This window comes from Balaenoptera musculus, chromosome 8, assembly GCF_009873245.2.
Source record: "Balaenoptera musculus isolate JJ_BM4_2016_0621 chromosome 8, mBalMus1.pri.v3, whole genome shotgun sequence".
Taxonomy (NCBI): domain Eukaryota; kingdom Metazoa; phylum Chordata; class Mammalia; order Artiodactyla; family Balaenopteridae; genus Balaenoptera; species Balaenoptera musculus.
In genome coordinates this window covers 30,324,131-30,351,520 of record NC_045792.1, presented here as the reverse complement: position 1 = coordinate 30,351,520, position 27,390 = coordinate 30,324,131, and the positions used below count along the sequence as shown (strand labels likewise).

Below are 27,390 nucleotides of genomic sequence, written 5' to 3'. Positions count from 1 at the left end.
CATCTTCTTTTGGACTCCAAAGTCACTCACTAATTTCCTACTCTAACTTATTTACCAGCAGGCTTCCCAATTCTGCTCTATTTCAATTCCAAGAGTCTAAGTGGTGAAAGCAAGGCAGAGATTATGGCATTTTGAGTATAATAGGATGCCTTTTAGTCTTGCCATGTTGACAAGCCACTTGGGGATGGGAATGAGACCAAAGACAGGCTCAGCAGATGGAAGATAATCAGAAGATGCTGTTTAGGCCTACTCAGGCCTGTAGGAGGGAGACACAGAGAATCTTTTGGCCTAGACTTTTCTATGATCCATTATGGGAGTCTAAAACTCCAACCTGTTGACAAACATTATGCATTTCCTCTCAAATGGTACTTTGCTGGGTAATTTGGCTATAAATATTCACAAAAAAACCTTCAATATCATTGTACATATAAATGAAAGCACTTGAAGACCCTGTGATATGTTTTTAACATATCACACAGAATTCCAAATAAAAAACGGTAGTTCGTTTGTGATCTACCATGTGAAATGGAAGTCCAAGGTGTTTCCAAAGAAACATTTGAAAAAGAACAGAGGACCTAGAAAGGTGGGTCTGCCATTTCACACCAGGCTAACTGGAAGAGAGCTTGGTCCAGCCACAGAAAATTTAAGGTTGAGCTGTTAGGGAAGCTCCTCACCTAGGTGACTCCATTTGTCCTTCAGTAGCCTTTCTGGTACTTTCCAAATAGTTATCACTGAGGTTAATAGGACAATACACAGAGGTCATCAGAAAGCAAACTCTGTTCTGCTTCCTCTTGATCTCAAAAGAAGCAGTCAAACTACACTTTGTTCAAAACTGTTATTTAACCGAATATTTTTGCACTGTTATTCTGAAAACAAGTGAGGAGCATATGTTATAAATTACTTCTGCACAAAATTCCTCTTTCAGATGAGCATATAAATGCTCTGACTGAGTTCTGACACAAACAAAATCACTATTTCTTGTGTTTTAGAGAGACTATATCTTTCCAAAATACATACAACTATATCTGGAAGCCAGTTCTCTTACTCAACAAAGGAATAAGGATTTGTAAGAATTACTTTCGGGGAATGGAGGTTAACCACAGTCAGCATATTATTTGATTGTTGATTTAATTTGGAATTTGGAAAAGAAAAATTTCAGGTCACTGGTTATCAATCCTTGTGGTACTATAGCTCAGCTATCTCAAGGGATATACACAAATTCTCCAAAGCATCTCAAAATAAAATTAATTCCAATTACTTCAAAACCAACAGTTATAGACCCCTTATAAGGTACCAGGGACTATCTAGAGTTCTACATATTTTGACTCATATATTTAAGCCTCTAAATATCCCTAGGATGTAAGAACTATTCTTACTGTAATTTTACAAAGGAGGAAACTAAGACAGAAATTAGGGAACTTGACCAACCTCACAAGGCTAAAAATAGCAGATCTGGGGTTTGAATTCAGTCAGGCCTCAGAGCACATGCTTTTTGCATACAGTAACATTCATTTATTTAGTGAAGTGTTTACAGTGGACATGCCCCTTGGCTAGCCCTGGACGTAAGGAGGACATCTGGCTGGTTGTGCTCGGCACCAGATGCCTTCAGGCTGATGTTTCATTGCTATGGGGTCCCTGTCACAGCTGACCAGATTGCATGGCCTGCACAGATAATTGCACCACCTTGATCTCCTTGCTTATTATTTAAAACAAATAATAGGTTTATTGAGATATAATTCACATACCATATAATTCCTCCATTTAAGGTGTACAATTTAATGGCTTTCAGTTATTCACAGATCACCTTTAGCGTGTCATCCATCACCTTTAGCCACCATCACCTTTAGCGTGTCATACCCATTCGTAGTCACAGCTGCCCCCTCCCTCCAGCTGCTGACAAGCAGTAATCAGCTTTCTGAGTCTATGGCCTTTCCTATTCTGAACATCTCATATAAATACGATCATACAATATGTGGCCTTTTGTGTTTGACTTCTTTCACTTAGTGTAATGTTGTCACATTTCATTCATGTTGTAGCATGTATTAGTCCTTTCCTAAATTGCCAAATAATGTTCCAATATGTGAATTTACCAGATTTTAAAAAATCCATTCCTCATTTGATGGCCATCTTTCTACTTGTTGGCTATTACGAATAATGCTGCTGTGAACCTTTGTGTGCACTTTTTTTGTGTGGACATATGTTTTGATTTATCACAGGTATATACCTAGGAGTGCAATTGCTGGGTTATGTGGTAACTCTATGTTTAGTGTTTTGAGGAGATGCCAGACTGTTTTCCCTCCTTGCTTGTTGATACTAAGAAGTTTTCCTCAGCTGACTGTTTTTGAAAAAGTGAATTTTCTTACTCTGTAGAGTCAGTTGACATTGGAAAGCAGGGATGCCAGATTTTGTCTTCAACAGTCAAAGGTTCAACATCTGGTTGGCTGTAAATAGCCACTTTCAGTAACAGAAACCAAATGGAAAGTTTAGAGTAACCTTGAGTAACTGCCCATCCTTCTTTTTATTCAACATTTTATTTTTTTAAAAATATTTTTCTACTTCTTATATTTTATTTTTTAATTTTATTAATTTTATTATTATTATTATTTTTGGCTGCGTTGGGTCTTCGTTGCTGTGCGTGGGTTTTCTCTAGTTGCTGTGAGCTGGGGCTACTCTTTGTTGTGGTGTGTGGCTTCTCACTGCAGTGGCTTCTCTTGCTGTGGAGCACAGGCTTTAGGCACGTGGGCTTCAGTAGCTGTGGCACGTGAGCTCAGTAGTTGTGGCTTGCTGGTTCTGGAGCACAGGCTCAGTAGCTGTGGGGCATGGGCTTAGTTGCTCTGCGGCATGTGGGATCTTCCCGGACCAGGGCTCGAACCCGTGTCCCCTGCATTGGCAGGTGGACTCTTAACCACTGCACCACTAGGGAAGTCCCCAGTCCCTTCTTAATATTGTCTTTTTAGTGAGTGTATGAAACAAATTTAATAAATGATGGTAATAATTATAGCTAATATCTGTTGAACACTGTAGATGTTCCAGTCTATGAAATATGTTAAATGTATTTTATCATCTAATTGTAGAAGTACTGAAAACTTTTTTTAATTGAAATATAGTTGATTTACAATGTTGTGTTAGTTTCTGGTGTACAGCAAAGTGGTTCAGTTATATGTATACATATATATATATGTTCTTTTTCATATTCTTTTCTGTCATGGTTTATTACAAGATATTGAATTTAGTTCCCTGTGTTATACAGTAGGTTCTTGTTGTTTTCTATTTTATATATAGTTGTTTGTGTATGCTAATCCCAAACTCCTAACTTATCCCTCCCCTCCCTTTCCCCTTTGGTAACTATAAGTTTGTTTTCTATGTCTGTGAGTCTGTTTCTGTTTTGTAAATAAGTGCATTTGTATCATTATTTTCGATTCCACATATAAGTGATATCATATGGTATTTGTCTTTCTCTTTCTGACTTACTTCACTTAGTATGATAATCTCTAGGTCATTCCATATTGCTGCAAATGACATGATTTCATTCTTTTTTATGGTTGAGTAGTATTCCATTGTATATATATACCACATCTTCTTTATCCATTTTTATGTTGATGGACATTTACTTTGCTTCCATGTCTCAGCTATTGTGCATAGTGCTGCTATGAACATTGGGGTGCATGTATCTTTTCAAATTAGAGTTTTCTCCAAATACATACCCAGGAGTGGGATTGCTGGATCATATAGCAACTCTATTTAATTTTTTGAGGAACCTCCATACTGTTTTCCATAGTGGCTGCACCAATTTACATTCCCACCAACAATGTAGGAGGGTTCCCTTTTCTCCACACCCTCTCCAGCATTTATTATTTGTAGACTTTTTAATGATGGCCATTCTGACCGGTGTGAGTGATACCTCATTGTAGTTTTGATTTGCATTTCTCTAATAATTAACGAAGTTGAGCATTTTTCATGTTCCTTTTGGCCATCTGTAGGTCTTCTTTGGAGAAATGTCTGTTTATGTCTTCTGCCCATTTTTTGATTGGGTTGTTTGTTTTTTGTTATTGAGATGTATGAGCTGTTTGTATATTTTGGAAATTAAGCCCTTGTCAGTCTCATTGTTTGCAAATATTTTCCCCCAGTCTGTAGGTTGTCTTTTTGTTTTATTTATGGTTTCCTTTGCTGTGCAAAAGGTTATAAGTTTGATTAAATCCCATTTGTTTATTTTTGCTTTTACTTCTATTGCTTTGGGAGACTGACTTAAGAAAACGTTGCTATGATTTATGTTAGAGAATATTTTGCCTATGTTCTCTTCTACAAGTTTTATGGTGTCATGTCTTATATTTAAATCTTGAAGCCATTTTGAGTTTATTTTTGTGTAGGGTGTGAGGGAGTGTTCTAACTTCAATGATTTACATGTGGCTGTCCAGCTTTCCCAGCACCACTTGCTGAAGAGACTGTCTTTTCTCCATTGTATATTTTTGCCTCCTTTGTCAAAGCTTAATTGACTGTAGGTGTGTGGGTTTATTTCTGGGCTCTCTTTTCTGTTCCATTGAACCATACATCTATTTTGTGCCAATACCATGATTCCTGTAGCTTTGTAGTATTTTCTGAAGTTTGGGAGGGTTATGTCTCCAGTTTTGTTCTTTTTCCTCAGGATTGCTTTGGCAATTCTGTGTCTTTTATGGTTCCATATAAATTTTAGGATTATTTGTTCTAGTTCTGTGAAAAATGTCATGGGCAATTTGATAGGGATAGTGTTATATCTGTAGATTGCTTTGGGTAGTATGGCCATTTTAACAATATTAATTTTTCCAATCTAAGAACATGGGATATCTTTCTATTTCTTTGAATCATCTTCAATTTCCTTTATCAATGTTTTATAGTAGAACTACTTAAATGTAAGATTAAAAAAAAATAGGAATGACAGACAGCTGTATTTTATCTGTACTAATGACTAGGTAGGAAAAAAAGGTGTATCTTGAAGTGAGAAAAACTAAAACAAAAGACAAACTTCCCTAAATGGAAAGCTGTTCAGAAGAGACCCACTTAGATGGGTTAAATATAGTTTCATTGAGGGCATTTTATTTTTGGGAAGAAGGAAAAAGAGTGAATTATGAGTATTTTTTCTGGGTCTGCATACTCATGATACTATATCAAGGTTTGAGTTTTCTATAGGTACACAGAATTTGTTGCCAAAGTGTGATAGAAGCTAGCAAACATTGATGAAAGAGAAATGAGGAACTATTCTTATACAACATTTTTATTGGCTTTGTTAAAATCTTCCTGTTGCAAAGTGCCCACCTCTTACCTAGTATGAAAATCCATTTGAGTAGGTTTGCCCATTGTAACCTACTTCAAAGACCAGTGAGCACACATAGAGTCAAACAAACACACACAAAAACAATGAGAAACAAAACTTATACAGTATGTTGTCTGTGATATGTTTAAAGTAAAGGTGGCTACATTTATATTCATCATAACAAATGTTAAGGCCAAAAAAGCCACTGCTTGTAAAGAATTATTATAATTTGTATAGTAATGCTATTTCCTATTAAAAGAATTATAATACATGTCAGGGAGTCCACAAGTAGGCTTCTTCCTGGAAATAAAAACCAAACTTATCAATTTGCCTCAGTGTAATAGGTAAGAAAAAAATGACGGATGTCTAACTGAAGAGTGCATTGTGTTGATTCTGATTTTGTGTAAAGCTGACCATATAGGAATTTTCCATTTGGATTAAAATTCTGAATCCAAAACTAAGAAACAGTTTAGAAGCATAATTATTTTCAACAAATTCTAAATTACCCTTAGAATTGAAGGCCATGGGAAGAATACATAACCAGAGTTCTGATTTAGTCCTTAGGATCCGGTTACCAGCTGCTCTCGGTCATCTTCATTTCTTAGGAAAGACTAGACTTTTCTATTTAACAACCAATCCAGGAACTAGATTTCAGTGCACTAACCACATCTTCCTTCTCTGTATCATACTTGTATGCTTTGGGTCCTGAAAAGAAGTAAATGTAGCCTAAAAGAGACAAAGTTGAAATTATGGTTACTGAAAATGACTTGCAAATTTATAAATGGGATTGTCTTGTAGTTGTAACTTTCTTGAGGTAGCACCAAAGGGGGACTGAGAACGTGTCAGGTGACAGTTAGCTAATCCTCTGCACAGCTCTCTCTGAGCCCTAGAACTTGACACCCCTAACATGTCGATCATCTCTCATCTCTCTGTTCACGCCAGAGGTGCTTTTTGCTTCTACTCAGGCTGTTCCCCTCCAGGAAATCCAGCCCCCGCTGTTTTCTTTCCCTAGTCAAATCTCTAGCCATTCTTTAAAACCCAGCTGAAGTCCCACCATGAAATCTACAGCACCTGATGCCTGTTTTGATCTTTTCTTCCTCAGATCACCTCTTGCAATTATTGTGAAGACTACTACACAATTCAATACTAAATTATAGATTGTCTTGTTTTCTAGTAATTTCATCTGTGTTGGATGGAGGGTCATTTCCCAAAGAGAATAACCATTCCACAAGTGCAGAGACCATATCAAACTGTCTTTGCGTTTCTGAACAGTGTCCAGCTCTGTGCTATGTGCTCAAGAAGAATGTTTTGACTGATTCAAAAGATCCAATTAAACTTATTCAACCCAGTTCAATTCAATTCAACTTTCCCAGCTATGTGTTGAATTTCAGGAGTTGGGTGATGGTGTGGGGAAAGGCACTGGGAAGGTTGAGAGTATGTGCATTTTAAAGATGAAAAAGGTAATTTTGACTGGACGGCCTTTATGATGTAGCTGACTAATGCACTGAAGCTATACTTTTAAAACTTTCCATTTGTAAGGAAAGAACCATAATGACAGACTTTTTATACCCTTTCTGGTGGTTAATCTTGTTAGCTAAATTTATAAGGGACTCAGGGACAAAAAAATAAGAACCAAGGACTCCCATTTGAAAATCCATCTTCTTCTATGTTAAAGCAGAGACCAGATTTCTTGTTACAATTTCTACAGAGAAACTTTTCGGTGGAAACACTTACCATTTAACTCCACAGCAGCATCTATTTGGCCATTAACTCCTGAAAATTCTTCTTCAGTATTCTTTGGATAGTCTTTTTCCATTTTCCTTTTTCGTTCATCATAGCTGGAAGAAATATTATTTCATAAATATATAAACAAGAAGTATTTATTGATTGTAGAGGACACTGTGCTAGTCAGGCATATTTAGCCAGGGCTGATTTATGATTTACTTTAGATCTCTCTCTGTCTCTCTGTCTCTGTCTCTTTCAAACACACACACACACATATACACATATTCTGCCATTTCTCTCCCAGTTTCCAGAGATTCTGGGAACACTAGTTTGGGAGTCATTTGTTCTAAACATTCTCTTTAAATTGTTTAGAAGTAGTTATATTGTTTAGAATTATAGGATCATATTTCTATAATTAAAAAAATACTGCCTTTCAATGGGAACTCTACATATATTTTTAGTGCTTTATTTACTGTTGCAATTTCTGTCTCTCTTATGTTCTGTATGTATGAATTTCTTGGCTTACCAAACAGTTGAAAGCCCTTCACAGAGGCTTTCATTAATGAGCTTCTTGCTGTGTACCCATAGAGGAGGGATTGAACAAATAATGCACAGTGAATGAATAAATAAATGTGTGAATGCTCAGTAGATAAAGACAAGAAATGAGAAAATCTGGAATAATGGAGACTTTGCCTTTTAAATTGTTTTAATTGAATTAAATTGTTTTGTTTACTAGAAAGATTATACAACTGACCAAAGAGTAGATTAGGTTTTTTTTTTCTGAATCCACAACTACCATGCAATGATAACTCTGAAGATTGGTTAATACATCTCTTTGTGATCTAAATTACCCCTTGTAGAAAAGACTGTGACTTGTATGAATCAGTATGACTTGTATGAGTTCAGCATGCAGGCAGGGCAGACTCTTTTCCCTTCAAGAAGATTTCATTTAAAGTGTGAGAAAGTCCCTTCTTCATTAGCATAGAGCCCCCAATGCGGACATTCCCAAGGTGGACACACCAATACTTTCCCACCCAAAGGTCAATTTCTCCTGTGACTGGGCCACTGAGAGTTTCCTGCAGCAGCAGATCACATCCACCTTCTCCTGAAATGTGCCTTTCATGTGACTATGACTGCACAGGCCAGGGGACAGATCTTTCATGATACTGAGAAGATCAAACGTTGGGAAAGAAGTATTCAGGTTGAAACTGACTAGTGGGCTGAGGTGCTTTATGGGGTGTTGAGGATAAGAGTGGAAGCTAAATCCTAGAAGTATCAATAGGAGTCCAAACTCCCTTTCCAGGAGAGCTATTAGAATCTTCCAAGTAGGCCAAGGGGAAAACCAAGCTATATGAGTTACTGTAAGCACAAATAAACATGGAAGACATTTACCATATTTTGTTGTCATCAGAAGTGCCAATAAAGAGTGGGGACAGGACACCTGTATGATATTAGAAGGAGTGGTCGCAAGGTATCTGGACTGTAATGAGGGAAAGACTGGAGAGAAAGAACAGACAGGCATATTGCCTCTCCCATGGCTTGGACTTTTTTGTTCACTTTGTTCCAGTGTCTGAAATCTAGAGTCAGACACTGAAAGTATAGATTGTTTACATATTAATCTTTGTTCACTAGGTTTTCTTCTCTCAATTCCCTGAGGCAGCTGTACTGGGAAAATGGATGCTTTGAGTGAAGGGTGTGAGGAAGATAATTCTAAAGCTTAAAATATTTGGGGAGAGGGATGCAAAAGGAAGAACAAAGAAGTGACCAGGAGACATTTGGTGTCTGTAGATATAGAGGGAAATGTGGTGGGGGGATGCCAGAGAACATGACATTTTGAATTCTTTGCTTAATGTTGACCCCTAAGCTCAGGGAAAATGGTGAAATGCCTTTCATGTCTTTATCCTCTTTTGTCTGCTCTGAATAGAGGATTAGAAGCTGAGCTATTATAATTAGAGCTATGCCTTACCTTTGTGTTCATTAAACATTTATGAGTGATTTTGAGAACTTAATCACAATTTATATTGTTTTATGGCAAAATGTGTTCTCAGTTCCAAACAAGTGACTGACTAAAGAATATCTATAGGGAAACCTATTACAAGTTGGGATCTGCTTGTATTATATTTAAATTGGATTGAGAAATCTGGAAAGTATGAAAGGAGAGAGTAAAGATCTTTTCTGAGACTAGAAAAACCGTTTAAATAATACAGGAATAAGTTTTAAAGAGAAAATGATGACTATTAATCCAATAGAAAGATCTGAAAAAGAAATCTTTCTCTTTTTATCTGTCTGCTTAGTTTGCTAAGGTGGGTGATGGTGACATCTAAAATCTTATATATATATGTTCAGAGGATAATGGAGGTAATAATATTATATGTAAATAAAATTTCAGAAGAAATTTTAGAGACGCAATGTTTGGCTGAGAATTTTAATTTTCAATTGCATTTATAAAAACGTAGGCAAAAATTTTGGCAAAACTGTGAAATCATTTTTTCTTTCCTCCATCCCTTCTACCACTTGTGTATTTAATAGTCCCTCTCCCTTTCTGCCAACCCCCTCTCTGCCTTCTTGCCTCTTATCCTATAACAGCTTTCCAAAGAGTATTACTCTCAATAAAATCTATCTCAAAGTATCATTCTGACACATAAGTCACCATTTTAAGATTAGCTGATAACATGTATATTTCATTTGGATCTTTTACGTAGACACTGTGTAGATGGGCCTACATAATTAACATAGGGTTACCTACTTTTCATTTTACCAAGTAAGAACATTACCATCAACCCTCAAAATAAAAATTACCACCTATTTTCATTATCATTTCACAAAGAAAAGAAACTTTAATACTAAAAAAGGCAGAAAGGACATAATCTCAGAATAAAAGATGGTTCTTGCCAATAATACTGACCCAGATCACACCCCCCAGTGTTTATTATATTGTGCTATTTTTATTTTTCTGTGGACTGCTGAAAACTTTGTGATGATCTAGCCCTTGGTTTTTGGACAGATATTTGAGGATTTCTGTTATAGAGCAAAGAGTGTATAGTCAGATGATTCTGGGTTTGAGTTCTGACTCTGTTACCTGCTGGCTTTGTGATCAGGAGAAAGTGCTCTGAGCTCTGAGCCCTGGTTTCCTTATCTGCAATACAGTAGTCATGAGGATGAGAGAAATCACACACACACACACACACACACACGTGCCTGGTACATGTCAACGTGAAGGTCTGGCCCAAGCTATAAGACTTTGTAGTTTATTTTGGTCCCAAGAAGCAATAACTGACTGGCTAGTATGACGTTTAGTGAATGTTGCCATTTGGTCTGGGATCCTAAGTCACCAAAGAGTTTAGTCTTTACCTAATTTTTAAAACACAGTTCATTAGGATAACATGCAATAGTAGGCAAGGTTGAGAAGAGGAGAAAGGAGGGCTAAAGAATGTTGGAGGTAGTCCAGAGACCTCAGCAGGAAAGGGGTTAGGAGGTCTACTAGTATGTTGAGGATTTGGCTGCGGGTAAAAGAAAATAAAATTATATGACAGGATGAGAATTATGGGCATGGGTATTTTAATTGACAGTAAATAAATAAATCAATGGTGAAGAGAATAAAAGGTGACTATGTATGGGAGATGGGACGGATCTCTGGATTTGGATTCAGAGGGCATAAAATATAGCCTCAGATGGACTATTTCTAGCTGTGTGACCTTGATCTAATCACTTAATCTCTTAGATGCAATGTTTTCAACTATGAAATCGAGGTAGCAATATCTACTTCTCAAGATTGTTGAGAAGGCAGGTGGGAAAATGAGAGAATATGAGAAAATACTCAGTGTGATTCCTAACACATAATAAACCATCAATATTTGAATACTAAGAAAATATTTATTGTAAATATACTAGATACCTGCTAAAATCATTGCATACGTCTTCTCATTACTGAGGTCTTGTTTGTGAAACCTAAATACCAACTAAAAATGATTGACCAGTAACTATGTTTATTTCCTTTAAGGGTATTTGTTTCATCATTTAATATTGATCAATAGGTATAGATATTAACTAAATCATTACTGACAGTGACACTTTACTAGCGATATTGCCATAGATATCTGATGTGGTTTTTCATATATATTACCTTACTCTCTACCTTTGTAATCTAAGAATTTGGGGACTATATTGGTAAAGTACTTGCATATTGTTTAATTGTATGCTCAGACCTCAGATTTGTTAGGAATTTCTGGTGTTTTCATTGTGATGATTTCTAACTTATGTCAATGGCAAAACTTAACTCCATTCTGCCCTCTTTGAAGTACTCAATAGGGAGTTCAGTCTGCTAAAAGATGCTTAAAGAAAATGTGAGAAAGGATGACAAAAAGAGGAATTTATTGATAAGTATTTATGGTATATGTTTCAGGAAGTTTCTTCAAGGAGATCTTTTTAGTGAAATCTAGTGGAATTTCTAGTGGAATCCCCTTTGAAGTTAATAATCCACTTCTAGCCAGGAATCACATGGCTTTCATGGAGGAAGGGACCTTTGTGATCTCACTAGAGAGGGCAGGAGGGAGAGTGGTCAGGAATGAAGAGAAGGGAGAAGAGTAAGAAGCTGCAATGTACCATCCTAGATAAGGGTCAGGAACCAGGTCCCCATGAGGAAAGTGACTGTGAGAAAATTCTGGAACAAAGAATTAATAACAATGTTGGAAAGTATTGATGGTCTCAATTACTATCTTATTGTATGATGAAATGCAAATTTATATCTCCAGCCTGAATTCTCTGAATTCAAGACCTGTATTTCCAACTGCCTTCCAGACATTTCCATTCTTCAGTCTCACTAGCATTTCAAACTACATATGTACAAACTGGAATTCTTGTTTATTCCTTTAATTTTGCTTTACTTCTTAATTTTATTCTTTCCCTATTGAATGGCCTTAGCTTCCTTGTAAAAAATCAACCAAGCATAGATATATGGGTTTATTTCTGGACTGTCAATTTTATTCCATTTACCTATATGCCTATTCTCATGGTAGTATCACATTCTCATGATTACTTTTGCTTTCTAGTAAGTTTTGAGATTGAGAAGTCTGAGCTCTCCAACTTTGTTCGTCTTTTTCAAAATATTTTGGCTATTCTGGGTCTTACGAGTTTCCATATAGATTTTAAGATCAGCTTGTCAGTTTCCCTGAAGAAACTGGTGATATTCTGATAGGGATTGTGTTGAGTCTGCAGATCAATTTGGGGAGAAACTGCCATCTTAAAAACATGAAGCCTGACCCATGAACATAAGATATCTTTCCACTTAGATCTTGTTTAGTTTCTTTCAACAATGTTTTGTAGTTTTCAGATTACAAGTTTTCTACTTGTTCTGTTAAAATTTATTTCTTAGTATGTTTTTCTTCTTGATGCTATTGTAAGAGGAATTGTTATCTTAATTTCATTTTTGCATTGTTCATTGAAGTGTATAGAAATACAGTAGATTTTTTTCATATTGAACACATACTCTGCAAACTTGATGAACTCATTTATTAGTTATAACAGCTTTTTTTTTTTTGAGGATTCTTTAGGCTTTTCTATGTAAAAGATTATATGACATACAAAATAAAGATAATTTTACTTTCTTTCCAATCTTTTCTATCATTAAATTTTTATATCATTCATTCTTGCTTAATTGCCCCTCTAGAACCTCCAGTAAAATGTTGAATAGCAGTGGTGAGAATGGAAATTTTTGTCTTGTTCCTGATATTAGGGGGAAAGCATCCAATCATTCACCACTGAGTATGATATCAGCTGTGGGTTTTCATAGATGCCTTCTATCAGATTGAAAAATTTCCTTCTATTCCTAGTTTGCTGAATGTTTTTATCATGCAATGGTGTTTGATTTTGTCAAATGCTTTTTCTACATCTATTGAGATGATCATATGGTTTTTAATTTTTTTATTCTATTGGTATGGTGTATTATATTACTTGATTTTCAGATGTTAAACCAACCTTGCATTCCTGGGAAAAAAATTTCCCCTTGGTCATGGTGTGTAATTCTTTTTATATGTTTCTGGATTTGGTTTGCTAGTATTTTTGGAGGATTTTTGCATCCACATTCACAATATATTAGTGTGAAGTTTCATTTTCTTGTGATGCCTTTGTCTGGTTTCCATATAAGGGCAATGCTGGCCTCATACAATAAATTGGGAAGTATTCCTTCCTCTTCTATTTTTTGGAGGAATTTGTGAAAAATTGGCAATAATTCTTTAAATGTTTTGGTAGAATTCACCAGTGAAACATGTAGGCCTAGGTTTTTCTTTGTGGATAATTTTTAAAATTATGAATTAAATATCTTCACTGGTTATAGGTGTATTCAGGCTGTTTATTTCTTCTTGACTCAGTTTCATCTGTATCTTTCTAGGAATTTGTCTGTTTCATCCAAATTTTCTAATTTATTGACACATAATTGTTCATTCCTTTATAACCCATTTTGTTTCTGTAAGGTTTGTAGTAATGTTCCCTCTTTCATTTCTGATTTTAGTAATTTTGGTCTTTTTTTTACTAGGTCAATTTAGTGAGCAGTTTGTCAATTTTCTTGACCTTTTCAAAGAACCAAATTTAGTTCTGTTGATTTTCTCAAATTGTTTATATATTCTCTACTTCATTTTCACTGTAATCTTTATTATTTCCTTTTTTCCTGCTTATTTTAGGATTAATTTGCTCTTTTTTCCAGTGTCTTAAGTGGAAAGTTAGGTTATTGATTTGAGTTTTTTCTTCTTTTTTAATATGGGTATTTACAGCTAGAAATTTCCCTTTGAGCACTGCTTTAACTTCGTCAATAAGTTCTCATATGTTGTGTTTTAATTTTCATTCATCTTTAAGTATTTTCTAATTTCTCTTGTGATTTCTTCTTGTCCCATTGGTTGTTGAAGCGCATGAAGTATAATTTCCACTTATTTGTAAATTTTCCAGTTTTCCTTCTGGTATTGATTTCTAGCTTTATTCCAATGTGGTCAGAGAAGATATTTGGTATGATTTTAATGGTTTTAAATTTACTGAGGCTTGTGTTTTGATCTAACATATCACCTGTACTGGACAATGTTCTACATTCACCTGAGAAGTATGTGTAGTCTTCTTTTGTTGAGTGAAGTGTTCCATAGATATCTGTTAGGTCTAGTTGGCTTATAGTGCTGTTCATGTCTTCCTTTCCTAATTGATCTTGTTGTCCGGTCGTTCTGTCCATTATTGAAAGTGAAGTATTGAAGTCTCCAACTATGATTATTTCAGTTGTGGTTTTCTCCCTTCATTTTTGTCAGTTTTTTTTCTTTATCCATTTTGGGGCCCTGCTGTTAGGTTGTCTTATATTCCTGGTAGAGTAATGCTTCTATCACTATAAATGATCTCTCTCTATTCCTAGTAATACTTTTTATTTTAAAAGTATTATTTTAATACGTTTTGTTGCCTGGTATTAGCATAGCCACCTTGGCTTTCTTATGGTCATTGTTTGCATGACGTATATTTTTTCCATCCTTTTACTTTCAGTCTATTTGTATGTTTGAGTACACAGTGACATCTTGTTTTTTTATCCAGTCTGACAACCTTTGCAATTTGATTAGATTGTTTAATCTATTCACATTTAATATTATTGATATAATTAGATTTAAATCTGCCATTTTGCTTTTATTTTCTACAGGTCTTATATCTTTTTTAGTTCCTTTTCTCCTCCTTAATGCTTTCTTTTGCTTTAGTGAAGAATTTCCAGTGTACCATTTAAATTTCTTTCATGATTTTTTTACTTTATTTAATAAAGTTATTTCCTTAGTGGTTGCTATAGAGCATACCATATATATATTTTAAGTTAACATAAGCTGCTTCAAAGTTTATATATAAATGTATATTATCTTTCTATATGTTATAGGCCCAACCATACAACTATATATATATATATATATATACACACAGCTTTATACAGTTAATTTTAATTAATTTAAAAATCAGTTAAGAGAACAAATACACATTTATACTATCTTTTATAATTACATAATTACATTTACTGGTACTCTGTTTTTTTATGTGGATTCAAAATTTCAAATAACTGTCTGGGGTTACTTGCTGAAGCCTGAAGAATTTTCTTTAGTACTTCTTGTAAGGAAGATGCTAACAACAAATTCTCTGTTTTTGTTTATCTGGGAATGTCTTTATTTTGCCTTCAGTTTTGAAAGATAGCTTTGTATAATATAGGATTCTTGGTTGAGAGTTTTTTCTTTAAGCACTCTGAAGATGTTTCCCACTACTTTCTGGCCTAACTGGTTTGGCTGACTTCCAGTCTTGTCCCCCTCTAATCCAGTCACACTGCTGCCAGAGTGATATTTTAATAACACAAATCTTAATGAGTTACTTCCTTGTTTAAGACATTTAAAGATATCCCTCTTTTCTATAAATTAACACTGATCTCCCTAGAAAGGCATAGGCCCTCCATGATCTCCGTCCTTGGGCCAAATTTCTCATTCTAGCCCACGTTCTAATCATACTGAACTGCTTGAGGTTTTCCTCCTATACACAGGCTTTTTTATGCATCAGTGCTTTTGCTTCAACTGCTCTCTCTGCCTGGAAGCACCCTGCCCCTCCTGTTTGGGAAACTCCTACTCAACTCTCAAGATGAAGCTCAGTCACTGCTTCCTCTAAGAACTCTTTCGTGACAATTTTCTAGAATTGGCCATTTCCTCTTTGTTTGCCCCACTGATCCCTGTGCAGTCTTTTACGAGGCCACTTGTGGCACCTGGATTGCTCTTAATTACTTATCTATATATTTACCCTCAACTGTAAGACTTGTTGAGGGCATTAATAACACCCAATATGAACTGAGTACTTACTATAGGACAGGCATTTCACATTTTTCTCATTCATTTCCACAACTCAATGAAGTAGATATTATTTCTGCCTCCATTTTGAAGATGATTAAACTAAAACAGAAAGGTGATCCAGGTTGCCAGATGACTGCTGTTAGAGTTGACATTAACACTCTCTTACTCTTGTCTACACTCTTATAAACAGCAAACTTTGTGCCTTCTCATGTGTCAAGGTCCCAGTACAGATCCTGACATGTAATGCCCAATATATGTATGTTGAATGTGGTAGTTTGGCAATACATTAAAAAAAATAAAATTAAAAAACCAAGATTTTGAACTCCACCCATCTTTTAAATTTTTATTACTTATTATTTATTTCTCTATGGTGACTAACTATAAAATCCTTAAATAAACAGATCCAGTTCCAGTATTCTTGGAGTATCTAGGAAGGAAAGAATTTAGAAGACTGTATCCTATTTTGCATCAATCATGCCTCCATATATATAGAAAGAGTGATTTGGGGTGGAAAAGGGCTGGAACCTGGAGATTTGTAAGTCACTTTACACAAAATTTAGAAAACACTGACCATGTCAAAGAATGATGGAGTTGATAGCACCTCCCCGTCCTCCCCCCCACCCCCACCCCCACCCCAGTTCTCAGAAACTCCATGGTGTAATCACTGCTCTGGTATTAGTAGGCAAGGGAGAACATCTATAGGGAGAAATTAACCATAGGTAGTGGAAGTAATGTAAAGAAAAAAACTGGCTGGATCATTGAGGCCTTCTAGGAAAAGAAAAGGAAGGAATGAAAGCAAACAAATGTGTGGGGAAGTAGCCCTTGTTAGTAAAGTTTAACCAGTATGTCATTTGGTAATGTAGCATGTGACGGCATCAGCATGGCAGAACCCCCTTTTGGATTTCACTTTGTAGTTCTGTGGGCTGCTCCTCTGTAAGTTACTATCAATAGTACACTGACATGTGGGTTCTTACTCTTACAGCCTGGATCAACCTGGCCCCAAGCCAACACTCAAAGCTCAGTGGAGGAATTCTTCAGTAGTTTTCTCATGCCATTTCATTCACTAAAACGGGTCCCCAGCCCTAGGGGTTCATGGAGAATTTCCCTGACAACCTGCATATCCAGAGACTTTTCTTCCCTTGGCACATTATTTGTGTCACAGACTTAACTAGTATGAGGACCAAAGAAGAACCTGAGGAATGACTAAGGAAAATAAATCCTAACACAATGTCAATGGGTGTCAATAGTAAAATTATTGGTCTGTAACTTGAGGCTTCTGTATTTTTTGAGTGTGTCCATGTGCTTTACCTATAGAATTCCATTGCCTCCTTTGCTTTTTCCTTCCAGCCCTCTTTCTTCCTATTTAGAATAGGATGTAATGGCTGATGCGCCATTGGCCACCTTGAATCCTGTGGCAACCATGAGAGTGGAAACTACCTGTTAATACTAGAGCAAAATGTCAGAAGGAACTTGTGTCCCTAATGGCCATGGACCCACCTTACCAGCTCTAAATCTGATAAACTTCAGACATTTTACATATATGAGAAAAAAAGACCCTTATGTGTTTAAGCCACAGTTATTACTGGGTCTCTCTTACTAGCAGCTGAACATAATTTCTAACCAATATAGGGCTTTACAAGACAATAAGATGTCATATTTATGCGCGAAATGTGTGGAATTCAGGGGGATTTATTAATAAAGATGATATGTTAGCTTTTCCTGAACTTTTGAGGTTATTTGAAAATAACGTTTTCAAGGTTATTTGTCTTATTCCTTAGTATGTAAACCAGTGTCTATGTTGGAGAGTATAAAGTAGAAGACTCCGATTGCTGAAATGACTGTCTCTGCCTTGCCAAAAGCAGAGATTTCAGTGCAATTTCAGGGCCCTTCAGTATTTAAAAAGGAAATCCCCTATGACCAGCTCTTTGACTAGATTGCTGTTTATAGGAATACAGAAGTTTAAGCAATCATTTGTTAATTATCACAACTTTTAAAGCAATTATTTGCTAATTACCATATAAGTTCCTACTATTACTGAACTGTCACTCTTTTTGAGCACCTACTATATGCCAGGCACTGTGCTAGGTATCTACATGCATTATATCACTTAATACTCTCAATAACCTGGGGAGGTTAATATCAAAAGTGCCTACTGCAGTTTCTTTTCCTTTCCAGCAAAAGGAGCTCTTTAATATTTGCATTAGTGCCCTAGGCCAACTTTTTAATGGATCTGTTTTATCTAGATTACTAAAGACTTTTCCTTAATAGACACTCACAGAGGTTCAGCTGGAAAGGTTCAAAATTATTTCCTCAGGGGGATAAGACATCGTTAAAATCAGGGACTCTCCCCTCCCCATCCCTAAATTTATGGAGAATTAAAAACCTCTCACCAGGCCCCTTGTGTTAGCTGTTAAGCCTCAGTCCTGCCTGGTTGGAGGTCCATGCTTTACTGCGGGTGCTGGTGGGTGGTAGATTAGTCCAAAGACCAGGCAATGAATAGAGAATAGAAATAATAAGAGAGTGGATAATCACCCCAAGGAGAATCGGGCTATGAACAGGCTTGGACAAATAACCAAATAATCATAACTCATACTCTCACACACCTGCTCATACACGCATCTCTGGATGCCATTCTCTGAAAACCTAAAATGGGAGTTGAATTTCTCAATATCTATCTTCCTGCATGTCAACACGGTGATTACAGCCACCTTACCTTAAAGAAAGACTTTGGAGAATATGCCCAGCAGATATTAGGGACTTAATAAGGGAATAACTATTACTATTTCATAAAGGAAGTTCTGAAAGAAAATTAGCTGGCTTAGTGGTTTAAACATTGGACTGGAAATGACAACTCATGACAGCACGTGATACTTTGAGCAATGCTACCGGGGCTCTCAGTGGCCCAGAAAAGTCAGCAGGGTCCACATTTTGACATTCATTTTTATGAAATAAATTTTTCTTTTCATGAAGTATATCTGTGTTTCAGTTATATTACTTTCTCAGCTCTAAATTGAGGAAGATGACAGATATTTATTTATAAATTTATTTTATGCCACAGAAATGGTTATTAAAAATAGATAGTAGAAAATAGAATGAAAACCCTTGGACCAAAGTTGGGTCCTCTGCCAACCAGACCCTAACAGGGACCTAAAGCATTTAGCACAGTCACCTGTTTAGAGTCTGTTTTGGTTTCTTTCTTATAGTTCAGAAAAACAAGCAATGCTAAAGTGAGAACTGTGAATAAAGAAGGTGCAGAGGCAGCGCTTGACAAAGAGTTGCACTCAGTTCTCTATCATGAGTCAATTAAAGTGGTAAGATGAGGCAGGAGAGATGGGGTGTGACCCTGTGTGCAGTGATTGGATCTGCTTACAATAACCTCCTGCAAGACGGGCATGGAAATGATCTGTAATCCTCCTTGGATAAGAAGAATCTTCATGTTCTGGGTTAAAGGACTTAGCAATAAGGCCTTTGCCTTTCAGCAAAAATTTCCTTCAAAGAGCCCCATAGTCATGACCACATTCATTTTGCACAAAATCACAGACTATGCTGGAATGCATAGATACTCAAGAGGGAATCAGTTCTTCTTTCAGGCATTCCCAGTGGGTAATTATATACTGGGAGTGCTATATCCACTCTTTTAGGCCACTGGGGGTCCAGTTAATGAGTGATTTGAAAGCTTTGGATGATTCATGTGCTAAAGACCAAACAATGGGATTATTGAATGAAAGTTTCACTTATTTGGATGGTTCAGTATCTTGAAGACAGTATCAACCATCAGTAAATGACACCCCAGTGGCTGAGAAGAGTCAATGGGCCTATAGCAAACTTGCCTGTATTCTTTTCTGCAAAAGAATTTTTCCTTCTCACTGAATACATCTGGACAATCAAAAGGAGAAAAGCCATACCTGTAGTATTCATCTCCCACAAAGAAAAGGGTCTTCTGTGCATCCTTGACATAGACGGCAGCATCTATTCGCTGCACGTATCTTGGGAACCCAAAGTCATAAATAGTCTGAGGAGTATCTTGCATTTGGAATCCTCTTGTTATCCAGTAGTGGGGTCCTGGAAACAGAAATTAAAATTTACAAAAACTCTGTACCATTTAGTGATGCTCTTCACTCATGAGGATTTCTATGCAGGATCACAAATAGGGCTAGTTTATCAGATATTTACCATGGCTAAAACCTAGGAGGAGAAAAAAGCCTCTATGCAATTCAGTAAAAGACTTAAAACTTGCTCTGGAGGCAAAATCCCTAGTGATGCCTTAAGAAAGCAATAATATTGATACAATTATGTTTTAAATTTAACACATTCAATTTTTTCAAGATGCCTTTCGTCTGTATAATCTCATTTCAGTTTCATATATGTATGAGAGACAAGGGGCAAGCAACTCACAAAAGCTGATTCTTGCTTAAATTGGCACTGACCTTCTACCCTGAGCCCTCAGCATCAAGAAAATACAAGCTAAAACTGATAGTTACCACTTATTGGACAACTTCCATTGGCTAGCCATTGTCATATCTTCAAGGTTGTTATTATTATAATTATTTTGCACAGAAAGAAATGAAGACTGAAAGCAGTTAGATAACTTCCCGAAGTCACTCAAATAGTAAAGGTCTGGAGCCAGAGACATATTGTGTGTGTCCACCTCCTGAAGTTGCAGGTGTCTCTCCACTCCCAGCTGCTTGTATTGTTCTCCTGAGGGTCCCATGCTGATTTTTGTGAATTAGAGGCTCTCAGTAGAGTATACCATGTCACTCAGAGCAGAGGTCCAGGGGTCAGGGACTAGGTTTCTACCTTCCTGGACACTGTCACTTATCACAGTGCCTCACTAGATGACATCTTTGGCTCTGAGGAGAGTTTGATGGTCACTGTCACTCCTGTCATTGTCACAGTACAGTAGAGGGGCTTTTCATCCCCAATCTGAGGAGACGAGTGACTGGAACATGCTCTGTGATAGCTAACAAATGCTGACAGTACTAGGTGTTCCAAACACACCAAGCACTGTACTCTGCCACTTCTTTCTTTGAGGGTTCTTTAGGGTACCTTTAAAGAAGTAAGCTGTGCCCCTCTCAGCCACTTCATAAGCTGCATCCACATTGGACATAAGCTGGGGGAAGGAGCTGGTGATGGTGCTGGGCCGGATCCCTGACATCAAGTGAACCTGCTGACGCCAGAAAATCCTATTGGGCAATGGAAAAGAAATCAAGGTCAAGGGTTGACTTAGATCTTCAATTGAACCTGGGCTGAAATATACTGCAAACCACACTTCAGAGGCCATTTCTAAATGCCTCTTGCTCTTGCCTTGTTTTTAAGGAGAACATAATTTTTTGACTTTAGTAAATAGTTTCCTCTCCCTTTTCATTCTTTTAGCATCTCTGTAATCCTCTTTCCTTCATTTATTTAAGGATGTTCAAAACATGAAAGGATAGCAAGGGTTGACATCAAAAATTTATACACTTAAGCTGTGCACCTTCCTATTCCAAGTATCATTTACTACAAATTTCCCTTTCCTCTTCTGATCTTTTAAAAATTAAAATCTCATAAAGATAAATACCATCCAGGTGCACTTTATGGATATTATATAAATGAGCCAAACTTTTGTGGTTGGAAGAGGCTAATTATTTACTGTAAAAACAGCAAAAACATTAACAATTATAAATGATGTTGCCTATGTACTTATCTATTGAAAATGTTTATATCTTTGGACCTAATGGCTTTTTCAGAGAAACTCTGGTACACACACATTAACTTAAGATTTATCAACTCAACCACCCATTTATCCAGTATTATTTACATAAAATTGTGGGAGTATACAAGAGGGTACTGGGCTGAAACCTTCAATGTAAATGAAGTCCACTTTGAATTTTGGAGACAAAAATCATTCTTATAAAATACGAATAGTTTATTTGACTCCATAGAAGCTAGAATCAACACATAAAATTATTTGTGGACAGGGAAATTGTAATAAAGTTCTGACATTTAATTTTCCATGTAGTAAGTTTAGGCACTCCTCAAATCTTGTGTTGAGTTTTAGTTAATTTAACAAATATTTATGGAGCACCTATCAGCAGGCACTGAGGTAGACATCAAGGATGAAACACTGCCCTCAAGAAGATATAATCTAGTAGTAGAGGCAGATAAGTGATTAGACAATTATAATTCAGAGCAATTCGTGCAATGAAGAGTCAAGCTCATGATGCTCTGAGAACATAGAGTGTATCCCACAGGAGGGATGTGTCATTCCATTTAGGGGGCTGGCGAAGCCATCCAGGTGAGGCACTTTAAGCTGATGACAAAATCTAAAGGAGAGCTGTATTGAGAGAAATACTTCATGTTCCTAAGCAACATCAAGCGGCAAAAGGAAAAGCACATCATGTTTTAAAAGGCTGTAAGCTGGAGTTGCAATTCCAGTGCTGACCGGTATCTCCAAGCCTGTTCCATAATCTCTATTTTTTTTTTTTTAGGTTCACTAAATTTATTTTAAAAATCATAAAACGTTTCTTACAAAAGAATATTACATTCTGCACACTGCTCTGAATAGATGCCAGGGACATATGGACTATTGTTACTTCTCCTCCCTGTCCCACCCCCCCAAATGTTACAGTGACCACAAAGCAAAGTGTTCACAATAATTACATGAGGGGATTTTTTTTAAAACCACCAACAATGAACAAAAATTAAAATTCACTCACTCTGCTGCTGTTTCAAAATTTTAATGTTAGTTTCTGCACACCCTCCCCCACCCCCCACCCCTGTTTGTAAGGAGCTAAAACATTACATCTGGTGAACAGCAAAGATTTCACTGCATCTCAAATGCAGAACACCTATGAAGCAGAGGAATGTTGGCTTTTTAAACAGAAGCAGATAAAAAAAAAAGATGCAGGACTCCTTCAGTTCCTCACTAGTCTTAGGTAAACTTTCCAGAATACTGCTTCGCACTATAAAAAAGAAAAAGTATCTTGCATTAGAATCCTTCAGCATCTGCATACTGCTTCACACTGTCCTGCAGCAAATATTGTGCATTCTGTATCTGGTTCTGTGTTCCTATAATGGTAATGATCTGATCTTCGGACCCTTCTAAAGGCTCATCAATTTTGATCGAAGCTCCTGACTCATGACGGATTTGTTTAATCCGCTGACCACTTTTGCCAATAATAGATCCAGCCATAGATCCAACTATATCTTTGGGAATAGTTACTTGTGTAGTAATAATAGGTCCACCAAGATCACCATATGAGCCATGACCCCCTGCGTAGGAATAATCATATCCAGAGCCACCCTCTGGTTCATAAGTCATCTGCCACTCTGATGGACTCCATGTATCTATTGCAGAGTCCCAGGTTTCATCAGCACTGAAACCAACCATGCCATCATAACGGTCTCCAGGTCTTCCTCTTCTGTCATAGGCCATTAGATCTCCCCCTCTAGGTGGTGGTGGTGGAGGAAGAGGAAGATTCCAAGCTCTGCTACCACCCCAGCCACCTCGTCCAGGAGGAGGTGGAGGAGGTCCTCAACGAGGGCTCATATCATCATAATCTCTTCTGGATGGAGGCATGGGACGCCCACCCCAACCAGGAGACATTCTGTCAATACCACCTCTTCCCCACATGGGAAATCCCACGAGACATCTGGCGGTTGTTGAACATCGTTGTAAAACCACCATAATCATAGGTTTCATCGTAAAAATTGGGACCATAAGGCTGAGCACGTCCTTTGATGGGAGACTCTGATATAAGATCAAGGATGATCTTTATGCACTCTACAACCCTATCAGGTTTTCCTCCAATAAGAACGACTCTGTCAGTGGATTGAGGACAACATTCCTGGAAAAGCTTGATTGTTGTCTGAGTGTTCTCTCGAAGTTCTTTGATTTTAGCACTTTTGACCCCAATAATTCCTCCAGCCAGACTCTGATGAATCAACAGTCTTAACTCACAGTCAAAGTCGCTTCCTTTATAGTGTTGGTAATTTAAGCATTCCACAGCATCAGATTCCAGCGGGAGCTGGCTGGTTGCAGTGGGTGATGGCAACTGCAGGCCCTCTTCTAAGGTAGGGATGATTTTCTTCAGAATTTCTCCAATTGTTTCAATATCAGCACTGATACTCAATATGTTCTCGGGGCCACTGCTGTCTGGGACTGAAACACTGGCATTGTAGTCTGTATGGAGAGCCTTAATATTCTTGCCTCCTTTTCCAATCACTGCCCCAGCATTCTTGCTCTGAAGCAGAATGCATAATTCAACCATCTCATCAGTGCTTCCAGATCTTTTAAAAGCTTGTTCCTCTTCCATATCTTCAGCAGGGCGTTTACTAAATTTGCCATTGGTTTCGGTGTTGGGAAAGGTTTCCTCTGGCTGTTCAGTTTCCATTTTCTTGTATTAAAGAGTAACACCAATCTATTATTAAATATATCCTTGCAGGGCAGAACTGAAATGTTCTGGGCGGGACCAACTGACACCCTAGTGCTGCAGTAGCTGGGCAAGGCTACCGTCCCTATGCCACCGTGCCACCTCAGCCCTGCATCATAATCTCGTAAATGCAAATAATAATAACTGGCCTATCTCCTGAGATCCTTATGAGGATCAATTGAGATAAATCATATGAAAATGCATTATAAACTGTAAAGTGCCACTTGGCTGGATATTGTCCATTTTTAAAATTATTATTTGGGCATCTACCATAGACAATACTCAGTGTGGCAGGAGGCCATTGAGGGTACACTTCCTCTCCCCAAGCTCTACACATCACAGCCTTATCTAGACCATATGTATTAACAGATGGAAAACTGAGACCCAGAAAAGCTGATGGGCCCAAATGTCAGCAGTGGTTAGGGGCAAACACAGCCGATTAGACTAGAGCTATGTTGATTTTCATCACATGCCCTAACTAATCTACTTGCTCCTTCTCAGCCTGTGACCTCTGGTTTTTCTCTGTTTATAACTTGACCCCTTACCCAATGAGACCTAGCCTTTGCTGAAGGCCAGAGGGACTGCTTTCCCCCTCTCCCTTCTCTTCACCATCACAGAAAGAGCACAGGTTTGGGTATCCAGAAGAATCAGGTAATGAAAATAGAAAAAGATGTCATGTGAACAGTCCATAATCTTAGCTTTGATAAGGAGGACAGAACAATGGATTAACTGGGAACCTGATGAAGAATCCAAAAAACAAGTGTTTTCCAATTAATTCAATTTAATACATACTTCTGAAATGCTGACTCTGCTCAAGTCACTGTGCTAGAGTCTCACTAAGGCACAAAGCATGCCTTTCAGGCAATTATAATAGTGGGGATGAAGAAATGAGAAAAGTGGGCAGGGGGAGCAATGCTACTGGAGTCTAGTGAAGACAAGGGATGACATTTTAGTTTACATCCTACAAGGCACAGGACAGCCCAACATGACAAAGACTTGTCTGGCTCAAAATATCAGTAAGTGCCAAAGTTAAGAAACCTTAGTTAAAACACTTATGACATATTATAATGTATACACTGTATGTATAAGGTAGTAATAAACACTACCTATATGTGATACTTGTGTAAAGTATCACAAATTCCAAAAGAATCTGTACTCATGAAAAACTTCAGTACATTAATGAAGAAAAATTATGTCTGCTGGGTAATAAAGCAATAGAACACATATTCAGAGGATTTACAAACTTAGAGCTATAGATTACAATAATTAATAAATTAAAATTGACAAAAAATGTATAGCAAGTAACCTCCTAATACGGCTGTAAATGGATTTAAAATATAAGCAAAATGAAAATCTATAAAACTGTTGGAAAGGAACAGCTGAAGGGGGATGTAAAAACGTATTCTATGCAAATGGAAATCAAAAGAAAGCTGGAGTAGCAATACTCATATGAGACAAAATAGACTTTAAAATAAAGACTGTTACAAGAGACAAAGAAGACACTATGTAATGATCAAGGGATCAATCCAAGAAGAAGATATAACAATTGTAAATATATATGAAACCAACATGGGAGCACCTCAATATATAAGGCAAATGTTAACAGACATACATAAAAGGAGAAATTGACAGTAACACAATAATGGTAGGGGACTTTAATGCCCCATTTATGTCAATGGACAGATCATCCAGACAGAAACCCATAATGAAACACAGGCCTTAAATGACACATTAATGACAGATTAACTTAATTGATATTTATAGAGCATTCCATCCAAAAGCATCAGAATACACATTCTTTTCCAGTGCACATGGAACATTCTCCAGAACACATCACATGCTGGGCCACAAAGCAAGCCTCAGTAAATTTAAGAAAATTGAAATCATATCAAGCATCTTTTCCTACCACAATGCTATGAGATTAGAAATCAACTAAAAAAACACAAACACGTGGAGGCTAAACAATATGCTACTAAACAACCAATGGATCACTGAAGAAATCAAGGAAGAAATCAAAAAATACCTAGAGACAAATGAAAATGAAAACATGATGATCCAAACCCTGTGGGACTCAGCAAAAGCAGTTCTAAGAGGGAGGTTTATAGTGATACAAGCTTACCTCAGGAAAGGAGAAAAATCTCAAATATACAACCTAACCTTACACCTAAAGCAACTATAGAAAGAAGAACAAAGCCCAAAGTTAGTAGAAGGAAATAAATCATTAAGATCAGAGCAGAAATAAATGAAATAGGAAGAAAACAATAGCAAAGATCAATGAAACTAAAAGCTTGTTCTTTGAAAAGATAAACAAACTTGATAACCCTTTAGCCAGACTCATCAAGAAAAAAGAGGGAGAGGGCCCAAATCAATAAAATTAGAAATGAAAAAGGAGACGTTACAACTGACACCACAGAAGCACAAAGGATCATGAGAGACAAGCAACTATATGCTGATAAAATGGACAACCTAGAAGAAATGGACAAATTCTTAGAAAGGTACAATCTCCCAAGGCTGAACCAGGAAGAAATAGAAAATATGAACAGATCAATCACAAGTACTGAAATTGAATCTGTGATTTAAAAACTCTCAACAAATAGAAGTCCAGGATCACAGGTGAATGACTTCACAGGTGAATTCTACCAAACATTTAGAGAAGAGTTAACACCTATCCTGAAACTATTCCAAATAATTGCAGAGGAAGGAACACTTCTGAACTCATTCTATAAGGCCACAATCACCCTGATACCAAAATGAGTAAAAGATACCACACAAAAAAGAAAATTATAGACCAATATCATTGATTAACATAGATGCAAAAATCCTCAACAAAATACTAGCAAACCGAATCCAACAATACATTCAAAGGATCATACACCATGATAAAGTGGGATTTATCCCAGGGGTGCAAGGATTTTTTAATATCTGCAAATCAGTGTGATACACCACATTAACAAATTGAAGAATAAAAATCATATGATCAACAGATGCAGAAAAAGCTTTTGATAAAATTCCACATCCATTTATGACAAAAATGCTCCAGAAAGCGGGCATAGAGGGAACCTCAACATAATAAAGGCCTTATATGACAAATACACAGCTAATAACATCATACTCAACAGTGAAAAGCTGAAAGCATTTC

The 27,390-nt window shown here is 36.9% G+C and overlaps 2 protein-coding genes across 2 annotated transcripts in view; both read right to left on the bottom strand.

Moving 5' to 3' along the window:
• Positions 1–5,912: 5,912 nt before the first annotated feature.
• MMP20 (matrix metallopeptidase 20) overlaps positions 5,913–27,390 on the bottom strand; it is a 48,245-nt gene continuing 26,767 nt past the window's right edge. Inside the window, 4 exon segments of the mRNA XM_036859862.1 lie at positions 5,913–6,013; positions 7,022–7,125; positions 19,746–19,902; positions 20,887–21,023. Of these exon segments, the coding sequence (XP_036715757.1) occupies positions 5,913–6,013; positions 7,022–7,125; positions 19,746–19,902; positions 20,887–21,023 (499 nt within the window).
• Positions 22,808–24,227, bottom strand: LOC118898980 (heterogeneous nuclear ribonucleoprotein K-like). Its single transcript, XM_036859859.1, is given in 2 exon segments — positions 22,808–23,465; positions 23,467–24,227. Coding segments are annotated over 2 exon segments (1,404 nt in total). The 5' UTR covers positions 24,213–24,227.